This window comes from Crocodylus porosus, unplaced genomic scaffold (genome assembly GCF_001723895.1).
Source record: "Crocodylus porosus isolate Cpor-Errol unplaced genomic scaffold, CroPor_comp1, whole genome shotgun sequence".
Lineage (NCBI taxonomy): Eukaryota > Metazoa > Chordata > Crocodylia > Crocodylidae > Crocodylus > Crocodylus porosus.
In genome coordinates this window covers 40,753,938-40,769,854 of record NW_017728911.1, presented here as the reverse complement: position 1 = coordinate 40,769,854, position 15,917 = coordinate 40,753,938, and the positions used below count along the sequence as shown (strand labels likewise).

At 50.8% G+C, this 15,917-nt stretch overlaps 1 protein-coding gene across 1 annotated transcript in view; it reads right to left on the bottom strand.

Annotated features, from left to right (window-relative positions):
- Positions 1–15,917, bottom strand: part of ADAMTS7 (ADAM metallopeptidase with thrombospondin type 1 motif 7) — a gene marked incomplete at its 5' end in the record, with an annotated part of 149,013 nt that overhangs the window by 73,074 nt on the left and 60,022 nt on the right. The window contains one exon of the mRNA XM_019533908.1: positions 10,645–10,786. Within this exon, the coding sequence (XP_019389453.1) occupies positions 10,645–10,786 (142 nt within the window). The remainder of the gene's footprint in view (positions 1–10,644; positions 10,787–15,917) is intronic.

Sequence of the window (15,917 nt, the reverse complement as noted above, 5' to 3'; positions counted from 1 at the left end):
AGCTTTTTGCTCAGAAACAGCTATCCAGATGTTCAAAGTAGCTTTTTCCCTTAATGCCAGTAGCAAGTTCCCACATTCGTGTCTTTAACCCTTCCCCAGCTGGAGCACGGGGAGCCCATTCTTTTCACACCAGCTAAAAGTCCCTGGTGTTCACGGCTGCAGCTACGACTTTTCGACTTTTCAGTGAGTTCCCCAGACAGAGACGAGCACCCAACAGGTCAGTGCAGCCGCCGGCTTCTTGCATGCAATAACAATGCATTGCTGTGCATCACATATTGCCCTCTGCTAGAGCAATAGCCAAGGAAGATGTCTCCAGAGAGGGGGGTGCTGGTTTCATGGTCCCAACAACCTTCCAAGCTCTCCAGCACTGGCACAGAGGAGCTTTTTCTCCCATGTAGTTGAGGGTAGTTTCCTGGGACTTGACAGATCTCCAGCTATCTCTGAACCAAGCAGTCTATTAGCTTGAGATTAATGTCTTCCCTAGGGGTGTAGAGGACTTGAGATTGCGAAATACATCTCCCAGGGAATGGACTCTGCTGTCGTGTTCAGAAGTCAGTGAGTCAGTGGCCAGAGGGGTTTTGCAGAAGCAAGCTAGGCCTCCATCCAAAAGGCCTTGGGACATGCTTTGCAAGTCACAGCTGGTCAGAAAGGACTCTGACCCCATGAAGGCCTTTAGTCATGGCCTCCCAATCCAGATGACCGTCCCATCCACCCAACAGAGAGGTCTCCAGGTGGCAGCCGTCCGCCGGAGGGGAGTGGACAGGGCTGGAGGCACCTGCCACCCGCCTGTTTTCCCCAGCTGAAGAACGTAGGACTGGAAGGGGCTACTTGGGTCACAATACTGGCATTGCACCCTCCAGCCTGGCTGTGCACCCCCCTCCAATGTTTGCATACTGTTCCCATGCTCCGATGCCTCATTTTTACCCATCAGTGTCTGCTCTTGTGTCAGTCCCCTCCAACACCTGGTCACTTTTGTTGGCCCACTATTGTTCAACCAGTGGGGCACACACGAGGGGACAGGACAGGGCACTCGCAGGGGTCTGTCGAGAGGGTTAACAACATGCCAAGCTGGGCACTGCTGCCTTTACAGCACAGCAGAGAGCTGTAGCAGCTGCTTTTCTTTCAGCCCTCTCACACTTTAAACTCAGCCTTTGTTGCCCCTTTCCTTGAACATGCAGCCTCCTGGCTTCCCAGGCTCTCTCTGGCATCTAGCATGCTCATGCTGGCTTGCTTCCCCTGAACAGACTACCTCCAGGGCTTGTTTCAGTATTCCCCTTTTCTGCCAGTCCTTCTCATTCCTCTCACTTGACCCAGAATCTGCAATCCCCTTCGCTTGTCGGGAAAACCGGCCTTTTTCCCCTTGTGGAAAATCATTGTGAAGAACCCCGGTTCTTGGGAGACAAGCACAGAGCACCCCTCTCTGGCTTGTCACCACGTGCACAGACCTGTGCAAACTCGTGCCATCTACAGCAGGTTTTACAGGCACCTCTGGTCCACGCAGGCCATGACTGTCATGCAAAAGGCTGCTCCTCCCGTGAATTTACAGCTGCATAAAGAGGGCAGTGAAAGGAAGCTTGCCTTGTACAGCTCCTTGCTTCATCCCCTGGCAGGCAGCTGAAGGTAACAGAACCTGCCCCGGAACCGCTTTCGTTTCCTGACTGGGCGACATCTGCCCTGCAGAGCAGGGCCAGGGAATTTAATAGGGTCACAAAACGGCGCGATGCCTTTTGCATAACAGTCCCATTAACAGCAGGGCAGGATGACTTGCTCACCCAAAACCTTTCCCTGATATGGAAAGAAAGTCATTCATTACTATGGGAGAAGCCTTGAAAGGCACGAGCTTCTGACCCGACACACAGGCGACAATATTATTCTCTGTTTCTGAAAGGTCAGTGCCTATTGAAGGCCATTCTCATCGCCACCCTTTTTCCAGGGGCGGCGAGACCTGGCAAAGAACTCAGGGTCTGACCTAAAGATGTCCTCCAAGCTCGTGTTAAAAGAATAAATGGCCTGGCACATCACTATGCTCCCTAAAGCTGACCACAGCCACTGAATCTTTTGTGAGAAAGCCATGCCCTGTGGTATAGCCACCAAGACCAGGAAGGGAGCCAGCGTGGGTGGCACTGGTAAAAAGGTGAAAAGATCAATGCACAAGCAGGGAACATGACCATACCTTGAAGCAGGCTGGGCAGTAAGATCAGGGTCCAGTTTTGGACCTAGGACTCTGGCATCTGAATCAGCATAACCTGAGCATGAGAGATCTGGAAAGCAGAGGGAGAAAAGCAGCACAGGCAGGAACCAGGGTGAGATGTCCATGGGTGGATCTAGGATTTTGAAAAGAAGGGTGCAAATCACAGAAAATGAGGGTGGGAGGAGACTTCAGGAGGTCACACCTAGTTGAATCCCCTGCTCCAAGTGGGACCAGCCGCACCTACATCTTCCCAGCCAAGGCTTTGTCTACCTGGGATTTAAAAACCTCCAAGAATGGAGAGTCTACAACCTCTCTGGGTAACCTGTCCCAGTGTTTTACTACCCTCCTAGTGGGAAAAATCTTCCTAATATCTAACTTCAACTTCCCTTGCTGCAACTTGAGCCCATTGCTCCTTGTCCTGCCATCTGCCCCCACTGAAAAGAGCCCAGCTCTGTCCTCTTTGAAACCCCCTGCAGGGAGTTGAAGGCTGCTATCAAATCCCCCTTGGCCTTCTCTTCTGCAGACTACATCAGCCCAGTTCCCTTACCAGTCCTGTCCCCCAGCCCCACAACCATATTCATTGCCCTCCGCTGGGCTCTCTCCAATGTGTCCATGTCCTTTCTGTAGCGTGGGGCCCAAAACTGGACACAGGACTCCAGATGTGGCCTCCCCAGTGCTGGATAGAAGGGAAGAGTCACTGCTCTTGGTCTGCTGGCGATGCTCCTACCGATGCAGCCCAGGATGCCGTCAGCCTTTTTTGCACCAAGGGCACACTTCTGGCTCCTATTCGGCTTATTATCCACTGTAACCTCCAGGTCCTTTTCTGCAGAGCTGCTGCCCAGCCAGTCAGCCCCAGCCTGTCCCGGTGCACAGGATTGTTCCCTCCTAGATGCAGGACTTTGCAGTTGTCCTTGTTGAATCTCATGAGATGACTTTTGGCTCAATCCTTCAATTTTTCTGGGTCACTGTGAATCCTAGCCCTGCCTTCCAGCATATCTACTACTTCCCACAGCTTGGTGTCATCTGCAATCTTGCTAAGGGTGCACTTCATCCCATTCTCTAAGTTGTTGATGAAGATACTGAACGAAGCTGGCCCCAGGACTGACCCCTGGGGCACTCCACTTGATACTGGCTGCCAACTAGACATCAAGCCATTGATTACTACGCTCTGAGCCCAATGCTTCAGCCAGTTTTCTATCCACCTTACTGTCTATTCATTTAGCCCATACTTCCTTAAGTATGGTGAAGTGCATTATCACATATAAAACAACGCATATTTTTCACCCATTAAAAATAAGATAGAAGTTTTACTAACATGCTGGGGGCCTATGGCTGGAAGATTCAGTTTAAGATTGAAGTAAAAATGAAGATAACATCATTGGAATGAGTTTAAAGCAATCTGCAGGGCTGTGAACTAGGAGCTATATGACCAGGAGCAGCCAACAGAGAGCAGAATGGCAGAAGAAAGTTAGCTTGATTAGTGGAACATTGAGATTATTAAAAAGGAGAGAGGGTCGTTAACACCTGTGGAATGAAAGCTTAGAAGGAATCAGGTAGATGATAATGATTCCCTCAGTGAGGCCTGAGTAGAAATGCTGCTGTCACTGCTGGACAGGTGATTTTAATATTTGGAGGGAGCAGGAATGAAAGGGGGATGGAAGTGCATCAGTGCAACACTCCCTCCCCCGATGCATCCCTGGAGGTGTCAGTGTTGCAGGGACCAGTAAGCCTCATTCCAGCAATGGGGCTGGATGCTGGTGGGCTATGAGGAAGAGTCAGGAGAAAAGGATGGTGTCTGCAGAGCAGAGGTGAAAGCCAGCCAGGACTCGCTGCTAACACCTCTCTGTTTCTGCACCATCTTCCCAGCGGAGGATCTGCAAGCAGCTCACGGGGGCAAGGACATGAAATCTTTCAATGCCTTTTGGTCACGTACAATTTTCTCCATTCCCCATTTGGCAGAGGGAGAAACAGGAATGCAGAGAGGTCCAAGTCTTGCAACATTTGCTTCTGCCCTGGGACCCCAAGCCCATCCTTCCTTTCTTCCGTTCTGAACAACAGGGACAATAATATCATCAAAAATACACCAGCTTGCTAAATCAGCTTAAGGCAGGGTAGATAATGAACCGCATGCAGAACCACTACTGGATTGCAGGAAGCCTTGGACAGGACAGATTACCCAAACCCTTCATCAAACATCATAGGCTCTCTCCTTGCCATTGTGTTGATGCTTTGGCTCTTTGTGCAGAAACAATTCACCATGCCATGACTGGCATAAAAGCAGACTGTTTTCCTCGGCCAGCAAGCTGGCTTCCACTGTCACATGGACTCGTTGATATTTGTGGCATCTGGCCGGTCCCTTTTGTCACAAATGATGGATTGTGGTGTGGCGGCATGAATGGGGCTAAGTAGGAAGGGGAACAGCTCCTTTGGGTGAACAAGTGCCTTTATATTCCACGATGGCAGAAAAAGATAGAAAAACGGTATCCCTCCAGCAAGACCCCGCTGGAATGTAAGAGGGGCACAACCAAAGGGGTGCTATAGCAAGACATCCAAAGGCATGCCCTGCCAGGCTGGAAAGAGGCCTGGGTCAACAGGCAGACAATACAGCCAGCCACCACCAGCAGAGACCTCAGCCCTTGAACTTGAATCCAGACTCATGCCGGCTCCTTCCTAAATACTTGCAACCCGTACTACAAGAAGACCCAGTTTTTAAAGAGATCTTCTCACACCCACCTATCCCAGCTTTTAAACAAGCACTAAACCTCACCAACCTCATCACCAGAAGCAAACTTCCTATGGCCCAAAATACACCGAATGGATCCAGACTATGCTGGGACAAGAAATGTAAAACCTTCCTACGCAAAGCCATCACCATTCCTGGATCTTGCACCTACTTCTCCAGAAATGTAATATAACTCATCCTGTGCACCAAATACCCTGATAGAAAATATGTAGGAGAAACCAAACAACTGCATACCAGAATGAAAGCACACCGAAAATCCACTGAAGACAAGAATACCCAATTTTCTGTGGGTGCACACTTCTCACAAGACAACCACTCTATCTCCAATCTCTCAGTTCTAATCCTCAAAGGGAATGCACAAAACACCTTTTGCAGACAAGCCTACGAACTGCACATCATAAATCTCCTGGATACAAAAAATCATGGACTAAATATAGACATTGGATTTATGGCACATTACAACTTCCCGCCATCTGATAACCCCAGGCCTGTATTTTGCATATTGGCACACAAACACCAACAGACTTTCCACATGCCTGAAGAAGGATTTTTGTGTCTGAAAGCTTTCAGAGAACAATTTTTCCAACTACTCAGTTAGTTTAATAAAAAATATCACATCTACCCAAAGAACCTTGTTTGCCTGGCTCCTTCCTATGGGTTGTAATGCTGTTCTTAATGAGAGAGAGAGAGATTCATTCCATCCCTGTTGCATGGGTCTGCAAACCCTATGGGAAGACCATCATCTTCCACTCTTTTTCTGGGTGGGATGACAGGCTAATGGGGTGCTACTGATGCTGCTGAAGCATGTGTCACCACACTCGTATGTCGGAAGCATGACAGCCAGAAAGCCAGCAACAGGTAGAATGATCAATGTCCATAAGACCTTGGGTGCCCAAGGGAAGTCCATAAGGGCTCTTGCACATGATGTGGTCAGCTGTCTGAGCTTGAGCACCACAGCTGCAGCCAGCATCATGGGAGAGGCCTCAAGGGTGCATGCTTGCCTAAAACTATCCAGCACCCATTCTGATATGGCTAAAAGCAGTCCAGGCCCAGCGGGGCAGCTGCCAACCTGAGGGGCAGATGCTGGTGTTAGGGATGAAGTCCTCTGGCCGCAGCTCATATGCAATGTATTTCCTGCTTCATCGAGGGGAGGTCCATGCTGTGGGTGAGAGGTTATCTGCAGATTTGACAAACTTATTGGCCTGAGTGGAGAATGGTTTTCAAGACTTCAAGTGGGCGTTGGTTTTCTGGCTTGTGGCTACTAGGCTGGAGTGCAAAAAATGGTCTGGATCTTGGGCTTTGAGGCTTAGGGCCAGGGCAGCAGCTTATCTCCAGAAGTTGTGGGGTGGGAATGCCCGAGAGGACTGGTAAAAGGTCAACCAGGGTTGGCATAAAGTGTGCTGATGCAATATTATGGGCTACACAGTGCCCCAGAGGTTCCCCCAGTGATAGGGGTTGTGAAGAGATGTACCATGCACAACGCCTCTGGGACCGTTTGCTGGCCAGTTCTGTAAGCCCAGGTAGGAAAGAGATCATGGCTTTGCTTTGCCCTGCCCTGGCCCCTCCCTGGGGTGTTTCGGGCTAACGGAGGAGCTGCTGAGCTCTGTCACTTCTGCTACGGTGCCTCCTGGCTTGGGAGAGGGGCTGGTTGTGGGCAGAGGTCAGCTCTGACACAGCAGTGATACTCCAAGGGGCTATTCCTGTGATGACCTGGCCATGTGGATCACAGACCCAGTCCATTCCATCTCAGGCACGTTCGACCAGCCCAGGAGCAAGCAGTGGGTTGTCCAACTTCCAAAACAAACAGTGGTATTGCTCCCTGGGCCCATAAGGGAACCATGTGGAAGCCAGCTGGGTGTCCCTGGGCATGCATGGTGCCAGGACCTGTTGCCAGGCTGGTAGTTTGCTTCTAAGACTGTTTTGTTTTGTTTTGTTTTTTTAAAGCCTTTCTTTACAGTCCCTGATTGGCACGGGGACAGATCGCCAGACAGATCCACCTTTTTGCTTTCGTTCCATGGTGGTTGGAGGGGGACATTTCTCGGGACAACCTCGTGTCTCATGACCTGCTTTGCTATCTCCTGCTCCTTCTCACAGCACAGGTTTCAACTCTGACTTTTGACTTTTGCATTATGCTGTGATGGAGTGAACACGTCACTGCAGGTTCCTGCTGAAGCGACAAACCCTCCCAGAGCACCTGGCTGAATTTCATCATCAGGACTCTTGCGTAGGTTTGGCGCTGAAGGTTGGCATTTGGCGAGAGAACCAGTGCTTTGAGTCACCGTTTGGTCTCATCTCTGCCTCTGGAGAAATGCTGGCACACGCTGCTCCCTTACACAGGGCAGAGGACAAGGCAGAAATGGAGCCCTCTGGTATAGGAATAGGTGGCAGTGTGCATGCAGCGTGGCACTAACAGCCTCCTGAGATGCGGGCACGCTCCCTGCTGCAGCTGACTGGCCGGATTCTGATCTCTCACCACTTCCCCACCCATGCATCTCCATGGACTTCAGTGGTGTAACTCTTGATTCTCTCTGCTGTAAACGGTGTAGGCTCGGGGTGTGGACAGGTGTCTCTGTTTGGCCACTTTATTTCCCCACCTTTGGTGTCAAATGATGAATGGAAACGTGTAAACGCTCCCCAGTTCAATGCTGGTTTGGGATATGAAGCTCTCCTCCTCCTATTGGACCCTTACCACAGGGAGGTGAGGTTTCAAGCCCCAGTATAAACAGAGTTGAGATCCAATGCCCGGAGTTACAGCAGTAAATACCTGCAAAACTTTGTGAAGAGCATCAAACAGTTGTGTGCCAGGGCAGGAGCCAACCACTAAGTATTGCAAGCTGCAAGGAAACTTCTCCCTGGAAGCAGGTTACTCTGGGATTCCTCAGCGCAGGGTATGTACCAGGGAAGCAGCAGGCACTGGCCACTGGAGCAATTAGGACCCTCATCATTAACAATGGGAGTCTCAGGTGAAGTTCTCTTGTATGGCAAAAGCCCCTTCTGACTGTTGGAAATGCGACTTAACTGTGTATGTGTGTGTGTGTGTGTGTGCGTGTGTGTGTGCATGTGTATTGGTGTGCATAGCACAGAGGGAGAGAATGATTGCTTGTGTACACATACACACACAACATATAAATGTACAAACATGCATGTACATTTGTGTGCACATATAAACATACATATACATCTAGCTATTAAAAAATTCTCCAGACTAATGTGATAACAGCAAAAATCTCCCCTTGGCTCCAGTGGGAGTACAGATCAGGCACTTCTGTCTTTATGCACTGGAATCAGATGCTCTTTTTTTTTAACATTTATTTAAATATAAAATCTGTACCTCTTGGACGTTACAAAAATATGTGCAAGGCATGTGCCTGGTGCTTCCTGAAAGGGTGCTGCCTGGACACCTCGGCATGCTGGACGCCGGGGACCGGTACAAGCCGGCTGTGTAGGCTGCTGAAGTTCTCACAATGAAACTTGAGACCGATCTGGTTACAAATAGATTTCAACCCAGTCCTGCAGGGCAGGAAGAACCGTTCCTCCAGAGAACGAGGGCGCCGGGGAGTGTCCAAAATAATGCACTGAAAAGAATGGACGCGGCAGCTCCCTGCCATAACTCATCACTGCAGCGGGTTTGAATATGTCCCTTCAACATACTGCACCTATGTGAGGCAGTGCTAGGGCTCCAAAGACTCTACACAGGAGTTAGTGGATGCACAAGTGGCCAGTGAGTGTGAGGAACGAGTGGCAAAGCTCCTATGCAGACAGGTAACTCGCTCTGCGTACTATGAAACGCTAAAGCTACTGCAGCATCTTCCACAATGCCTTCAGGATGGATGGAGCTGCAAGCAGGGCAGGACTAGGCATGGGCTGACACTGGTTGCGGTGTCCCTTGAACCAGTCTCACACATTTGCAAACTCGGCACTGAGACATGAGCCTCCTTGCCAGGCAGCTCCCCCAAGCCCAAGTTATACGTTCAGGTCGTGGTTTGTACAAAAGCCCAGCGCTGTGCTCTCTGCCACCTCTGACCGAGATGCATCAGAGGTTAGTGAAACGCAAAGCCCACAACAAAGCAAGAGGCAGATTCTTCTGATTTCTGTTTATGGAGTAGAATAAAAACCAAAGTTTTCTGTTGATTCAGAGAAGTTGGCAATGAGATAAAGAGGACCACACATGCAAACACACACAAGCATGCGCTCTCTTCAAAGACTTAGCACCCTGAGTAAGCCAGGGGATCATATCCAACAAATTTAAGGTTCAAAGACATGGAAAAATGTTGCATGAGCCTGGCTGGGGTATGTGCTCCATCTCAGTAACAGAAACTTCAATGTTCAGCTTTCATCATTTTGGACGGGCAGTTCTGTAAAATCCTCACACAGCTGAACACACATGCATGCACACACATGTGCACACAAACACGCACACAATCACCCACCCCTGCTGAATAAATTGTCTGTATACTGCTGCTGTTTGGGAATTCACTGGGACTGGCCACGTATGCACAGCCTGACACAGCCCAGCAAAACAGCTTTATAATCAGTATTTACCTGCAAAGGACCCCCTTCTCCACCCCCAAGAAATATCTGCCCTATCTGCAGCTGCTGTGACATGTAAAAGGGACATGGCATCCCTCTTTATCAGCATAGAAGAGCAGAGTGGGGAGGAACTGTCACTTTAACGAAACAGTTTGTGAGCACAAAGTAAATTGATTAATAGCTGTCAGTGTGAATTGACAGCTGCCAACCTGCTGCCCAGCCAACCCCAGATAATGGGTCAGCAAACACATTTGGAGGGCCCTGTTCAGGTGCATGTGGCCACCGGAACCCCGGGGGCAATGCTGGGGGTGGCCTCAAGACTATGCACCTGACCACAAATCCATCCATCCCATCCAAACAGCATGGTGGAAAAGAGGTGGAAGGAAACCTAGTGGGAAAGCCAGAAAAAAGGGGACCAGGGACCTGGAGAGGGCTTGGGAATATAATGCCTCAGGGAGCAGTGGGGGAATGGCAAAAGCTCTGCCCTGCATGTTCTGCAGATTTGGAGGTGAAAGCAGATGGGAAGTCTCCACTAAACCTCTGGGGTTTGAGCCTCTGCAAAGCAGCTGCACCAGCCTTTTTAAAATGGTGCTGTACAAATCCATGTTGGACTCAGGGGTGCCTGTCTGACTCCCCTAGGACTGATCTGTCTTAAATCCTGGGAACCTCCGAACAACCAAAGTGGACTCGGGACCTGGCACTGAGCCGCGCAGACTCCCCACGGCGGTGCTCAGCAGGGGTATAGCTGGGCAGATGTGTCTCTCCCTTAGCCCCAGTGAAATGAAAATCCAAAGAGTTTTTAGGACAAACATTGTGCCATTCCTGGATTGCGATGCAAAATGTGGCATGAGCTAAGCACTTTGGTTCCTTTCATGCGACGCATTAGACCGGACTTCTAGATGGCCTGAGTGTTTGAGATGACCACAGGTCGGGAGGTGACACCGGCTCCAGGGAAACCGGAACCCCTTCCTGGTAAATTCCAGTGGTCGTGCCAACTTTTCTGAGGGAGATGCAGATAAAATGGGTGGACGAGCCAGGAAGGCTGCAACGTCAAACAGGATGTGCCGTACCAGTGCTACGCGGATCTCCGGCGGGTCCAACACAGCCTGGGAAAGCAGCATGTGGGAACAGAACTGCCAGCCTACATGGGCCCCCAGCATGGAAAGACTGACGGACATACCTGTCCCACAGGTCGCAGTGCACTTTGTCCAGGAGCCGTAGTGCCAGAAAAACTCTGCCGGCTGAATCTCGTTCTCATTATCGGACTCCCTGCGGATGGTGTATTGGTAGCGAACCCCTGGGTTGCTCTCCTGAAACAGCAGCTGTGAGCAGACAAAGAAACAATCCAAGTCAAGCTAATTGAGGGAAGAAATGATTTTCTGCCGGCATTTCCCAGGCTTGTCAGCACTTATTAGATGCACAGCTGGGAAACAGCATCAGAGACACCTCTGCTCATGTACAGCCCTGGGACAGAGAGAGCTGCTCAGTAAACGCGGCTCTTAAATGTCGGTTTCTAACTTGGATGTATTGTTGTCTTCAAATGCTGAAAGCCCGGAGCACAGAGACCCTGCACCAGATACAAGGCTACGCGTCTGAATGCAACAACTCCAGACATCCTCTGGTGTAAACGAGATGGCGATCTGTCCTCCTACGTGCTGTCCTGGGGATCAGGGGCAACAAATCTAGCATTTGCTGATGCTCCTGGACTGGTTCCAGCCCAGCAGTGCAGAGGAAGGAACAGGAGAGCTGGATTGGGATGTCCTGCCCATGGTCCCTGTTGGCAAATGCAGCATGACTGCACATGGCTTTGTGCAGCTACTTTTGCAGGCAAGAAAATGCTTTCAAAAGTCCAAGACTATTATGTGTGCATGGACTGGGTTGGGCTGCCCAAAGCCAAAGGCCACTGAGCACCACACCAGCTGAGCTGCATGGGAGTTGCAGACTGGGGCAGGGGGAGACGACCACCAAAGCCAGCTGAAGTAACAGTGGAATTGGGGGAGGCGCTGCCATTGCCCAGGCTGAACCTTCGTCCAGTCACAGACTCATTGAAACAAGGGCTGGAAGGGACCTCAGGAGGTCACACCCAATCCAACCCCCTGCTCCAAGCAGGACCAGCCCCAGCTACATCATCCCAGCCAAGGCTTTGTCTAGTCGGGTCTTCCTCCAGGGATGGAGACTCCACCACCTCTCTGGGTGACCTGGTTCAGTGTTGTACTACCCTCCTAATGACAAAATGTTTTCTCATATCCAACCTCAACTTCCCTTGCTGCAGCTTGAGCCCATTGCTCCTTGTCCTGTCATCTGCCCCCACTGAGAACAGTCCAGCTCTAGCCTCTTTGCAGCCCCCCTGCAGGGAGCTGAAGGCTGTTATTCAATCCCCCTTGGTCTTCTCTTCTGCAGACTAAATCAGCCCATTTCCCTCAGCCTCTCCTCACCAGTCATGTCCCCCAGCCCCTGAACTATTTTCATTGCCCTCCACTGGTCTCTCTCCAATTTTTTCTGCATCCTTTCTGTAGTGGGGGACCCACAACTGGACACGGGACTCCAGATGTGGCCTCCCCAGTGCTGAATAGAAGGGAAGAATCGCTGCCCTCGATCTGCTGGCACCGCTCCTACTGAAGCAGCCCGGGATGCCGGTCACCTTCTTGGCACCAAGGGCACGCTGCTGGCTCCTGTTCAGCTTCTTGTCCCCTGTCACCCCCAGTCGAGGAAGCACAGCCTTCTGGGTTGTGAGGAAAACACACTTAAAACTGCTCTTTTTCTGCTGAAGATTGCCAGACTCCTGGGATTTAAATATAGCCCTTTTGGCAGCACCGGGCCTCTCAGCACTATGCCGACTGGTGAGGAAATCTGCCTTTGCAAGGGGATTCTGGAGAGGGACTAGTTAAAAGATTTCCCTTTTAGTCCAAGCAGAGTCTGAGCTGCCAAGTGTGGGCCCAGAGGAGAGGTTCCCCACTGAGCTCCTGGCTGTCTGGCTTAGGTCTGTATAAATGGCTAAGATGAGAACCAAGCTCCCAGTGTTTGAGGGGAAGGTCTGGGATCAGGCCCTGCTGTGAAAGGGCAGACTCGGGGGGGTTAGCGGCAGGCTCAGGGCCTGATCTCTGCTTTGCTGTCCAGAGCAGTGAGTTGGGGGGAGGCACTGAGCACACACATGTGGTTTTCTTGCTCTGAAGTCCAGCATGTGCAAAAAAATTGTCCTGAGCCCCGCAGCGCAGAGCTTTGCTGACACTGGGATTCCCTGCAGCTCCCACTCTTCCTGCACTTGTGCTGGGCAGGCAGCTGCCAGCCCCCCACAGACAGAGGAGGGATGGAGGAAAGTTAAAATACCTGGGGAAGTGCTGGCTGTGAACACTTACACAGTGACCTATCCCCACCCTGCAAGAAGGCAGCCTGGGGAATGCAATTAAAGAGGCAATGTTAACAGGAGAGGAGAGAGGCAGGGAAGGAGCAGGAAGAAAATGTTCTGGCAGCCACCAGCATTGAGCAGGGAGCTGGATGCCTGAGTGCTGCACCTCCCTCCCCACCCTGCCCTTCTACAACCCTATGCTCCAGGCAGGGCTGTCCAACTGGCAGCCTGCAAGGGGTTAATGTGAAGCCCCCAGGTTCCCACCCACTGCCCCTATCACCCCAGCTACAGCAGCAGTTGGGGTGTCTGGGCTCCCCTCCTTCCTCTGGCTTCTGCTCCACGCCCCCCTCCAGGTTTGCAGCCCACGGTGCTGGGGTTTCCATGTGCAACAGTGCAGCAACTGCTTCGAGGTTGGCCAGCCCTGTTCTCAGAGAAGACATGTGGTTGAGATGTCCTTGCTGTGAAGCGTTCATGCCGAGCAGACAGAAAATGCGGCTGTTTGTTTCAAGTTTGGCTGGAAAGGTCAAAATAGGTTTCCCCTCTCCTCTCCTTCCATTACAGTGAAATGAACCTTGCTACCGAGCTGGGCATGACAGTAGCACTTCCCCCCCAGATTGCTCCCTACTCAAAGCCTTCCACCAAGGGGTGCCTGGTTGCAACTCTTCTTAGCAAATGCGCATCCTGGAGGGCAGAGCGCAAGGTGACTTGGCATCATGCACACAGCAGGTGCGTCTACACATGCACTTTAATGTGCATTAGCTAATTTCAATGTGCATTACAGCATGATTAAACAAACATGTTTTAGTTAATGTGCACTAAAATAGGCTAATGCACACTAAGCGTCACTTAAAAACCATGCTCTTTTGTTAATGCACATGATGACAGACTAATGTGCGTTTTTTCAGTTCCTCATAATGGAGGTACTAGATTTAATGTGCATTAACTAAAGCATGTTAATGCACGTGTACACACACCCAGGGCAGCATGACATGGGGCAGAGTTAAAATGATCTGTGAGTTGTAGGGGTGTAAAAATAGCTGATGCAGATGGAGGAAAAACATTGAATCTGAGATGAAACAAGAACCCAGCTGGCAAACATGGGCTGGAAGTGAGTCTCTGAGACCCTCCCCCTGTCAAAGGTGGGGCTTGTACTTCTCAAGATGATTGAAGCAGTCTCACCAGCGGATATAAATTTACTGCGAGCTGCCTCGACTGCCAATCACTCCTGCCGAAAGCTCATGGGCTTAACGTTGTTTTCTTAGCCTAAGCACGTCCATTATCGCCAAAGCTTTGTTGTTCTTGGAACTTTGGCGGAGTCGAGGGCGTCCTTCCAAACCCTTCCTGCCGAATATCAAAACGTCTTTGGCCAAGAGGTTTGAATTACGTTACAAATCCCAGAAAGCTTTCCAGAGATTTGCTGGTGGAAGGCATTCCAGACCTTTAACACGAACAAGGAAAACAATTTTGCAAAGGTCAGGACAAGGGGTCTCCAGGCTTTCTTTCTGAATATACCTTAACACTTCTGCTCCCTTGATATTTAGAACTACCCTTTCCAACACAGTGGAGCATGAGACCCGAGTGCCCCGGGTTGCTACTTGTTAATGCCACTTTGGAGACACCCTTGGGCTTTGCCTCTAGCTTGTTCCTTTGGCCTTTTGGCTGGGGCAAGCAAGACTAGGGGGCATCTGAACTCCAAGGCCTCTGGGCCTGGGATGTGCATATAGGATGCCTGCCATGGATTTGGGCCTGGGGCTTGCATGCGGGATGCCTGTCATGAGTTTGGGAGTACCTGAAACCCCAGGCTGAAGAGCCTGGGAGGGAGGAGACTTGCTGGTGGTAGCACCTTGCAGACTTAAACCATTGAGCTCTGCTCAGTTGATAGACTTCAGGACTGATTTGACGTGAGACACGAAACTTCAAAAAAACAATGCCCTGCTTTGGAGATACTAATCTGTCCTGCTGGGTCCTCTGTGCCAGAAAAGACACCTGAAGGTAGCATGAAAGGCCATTGCAGGCATGTAAAAAGTCTTCAGACCGTTCCATCAAGCCCTATAAGTGACTGGGAGGGTCACAGCAGCATTACGAGACTTGCTATAGGCCACTTTTTAAGGCAAAGTTAAATCAAATGAAAGCCACTAGTGGCTCTTGCAGGTTTTTGCACTGCCTGTGAGTTTTGCCTAATTTATGGCTGTATTTTTGTGCCACAACATGTCAAGCAGACTTCCTGAGCAGCACGACTTGAGAGAGCCTGACCCTTCTGTGGGTGGCTGCCAGGATTTCCCTTCATTGCATCAGTATAACATGGGGCCTTCTAATCACTGGGCACCATGCAACTCGCGCTCAGAGCTCAGAAGGAACAAAGATCTCTGTGCCAGGTTGGCTGTAAGGCTGTGGGGTTGGATTGGCCATAACCTCCCCTCCTTCCACAGCTGGGTGTGCCAGTGGTCCAGGGTGCCCCCCATGATGTTTTACACCCTCCTGTGACCTCCTACCCATACGACGCATGAGAGCTATGTCACTGATTTCACAGGAAAAAGAACCAACTGCTGCCTTGGCCCAGGTGAGTGACTGCAGACAGTGCAACCTAGCAGAGGATCGGGACCAAGGACTGTCCCTCCTCTGCACCCTGTCGTGCTCATGGAAGGGAGTGCTTGAAGGCTGGGAGTATTTTGTGGCCCCAGGGTCCACCTCTCCCTTAGTGTGACACACATGAGTGTGTCCCAGTGAAAGGGTGAAGGCAGTTCCTTGCATCAGCTGCTGCTGTCATTCCCTGGCCACCAAGGCAAAGTGCAAGGGAAGGAAATGCGAACAGAGGGGGAAGACGATGGGGAAGGCAGAACTGCAAAACACAGCCCCCTCAGGACTTCTTCCCCCACCCTTGGGGGTTGGAGAGTGAGCTGCACCTCCAAGGGGCTTCTTCGCTCTCTTCTTCCTCTGCCTCTCTCTGTTTAAAGGACCCCACTCACAGAGCAGATGCAAGCTGCATCTCATGCATTCAGGGGTGGCAAGTGGATCAAAATGATCTGCACACAAGCCCAAATGCAGCTTACTCTGAGGCTTAGCTTGGGTTGATTCCCCAGAAACATCTATGTTTCACTTGGCAGGAA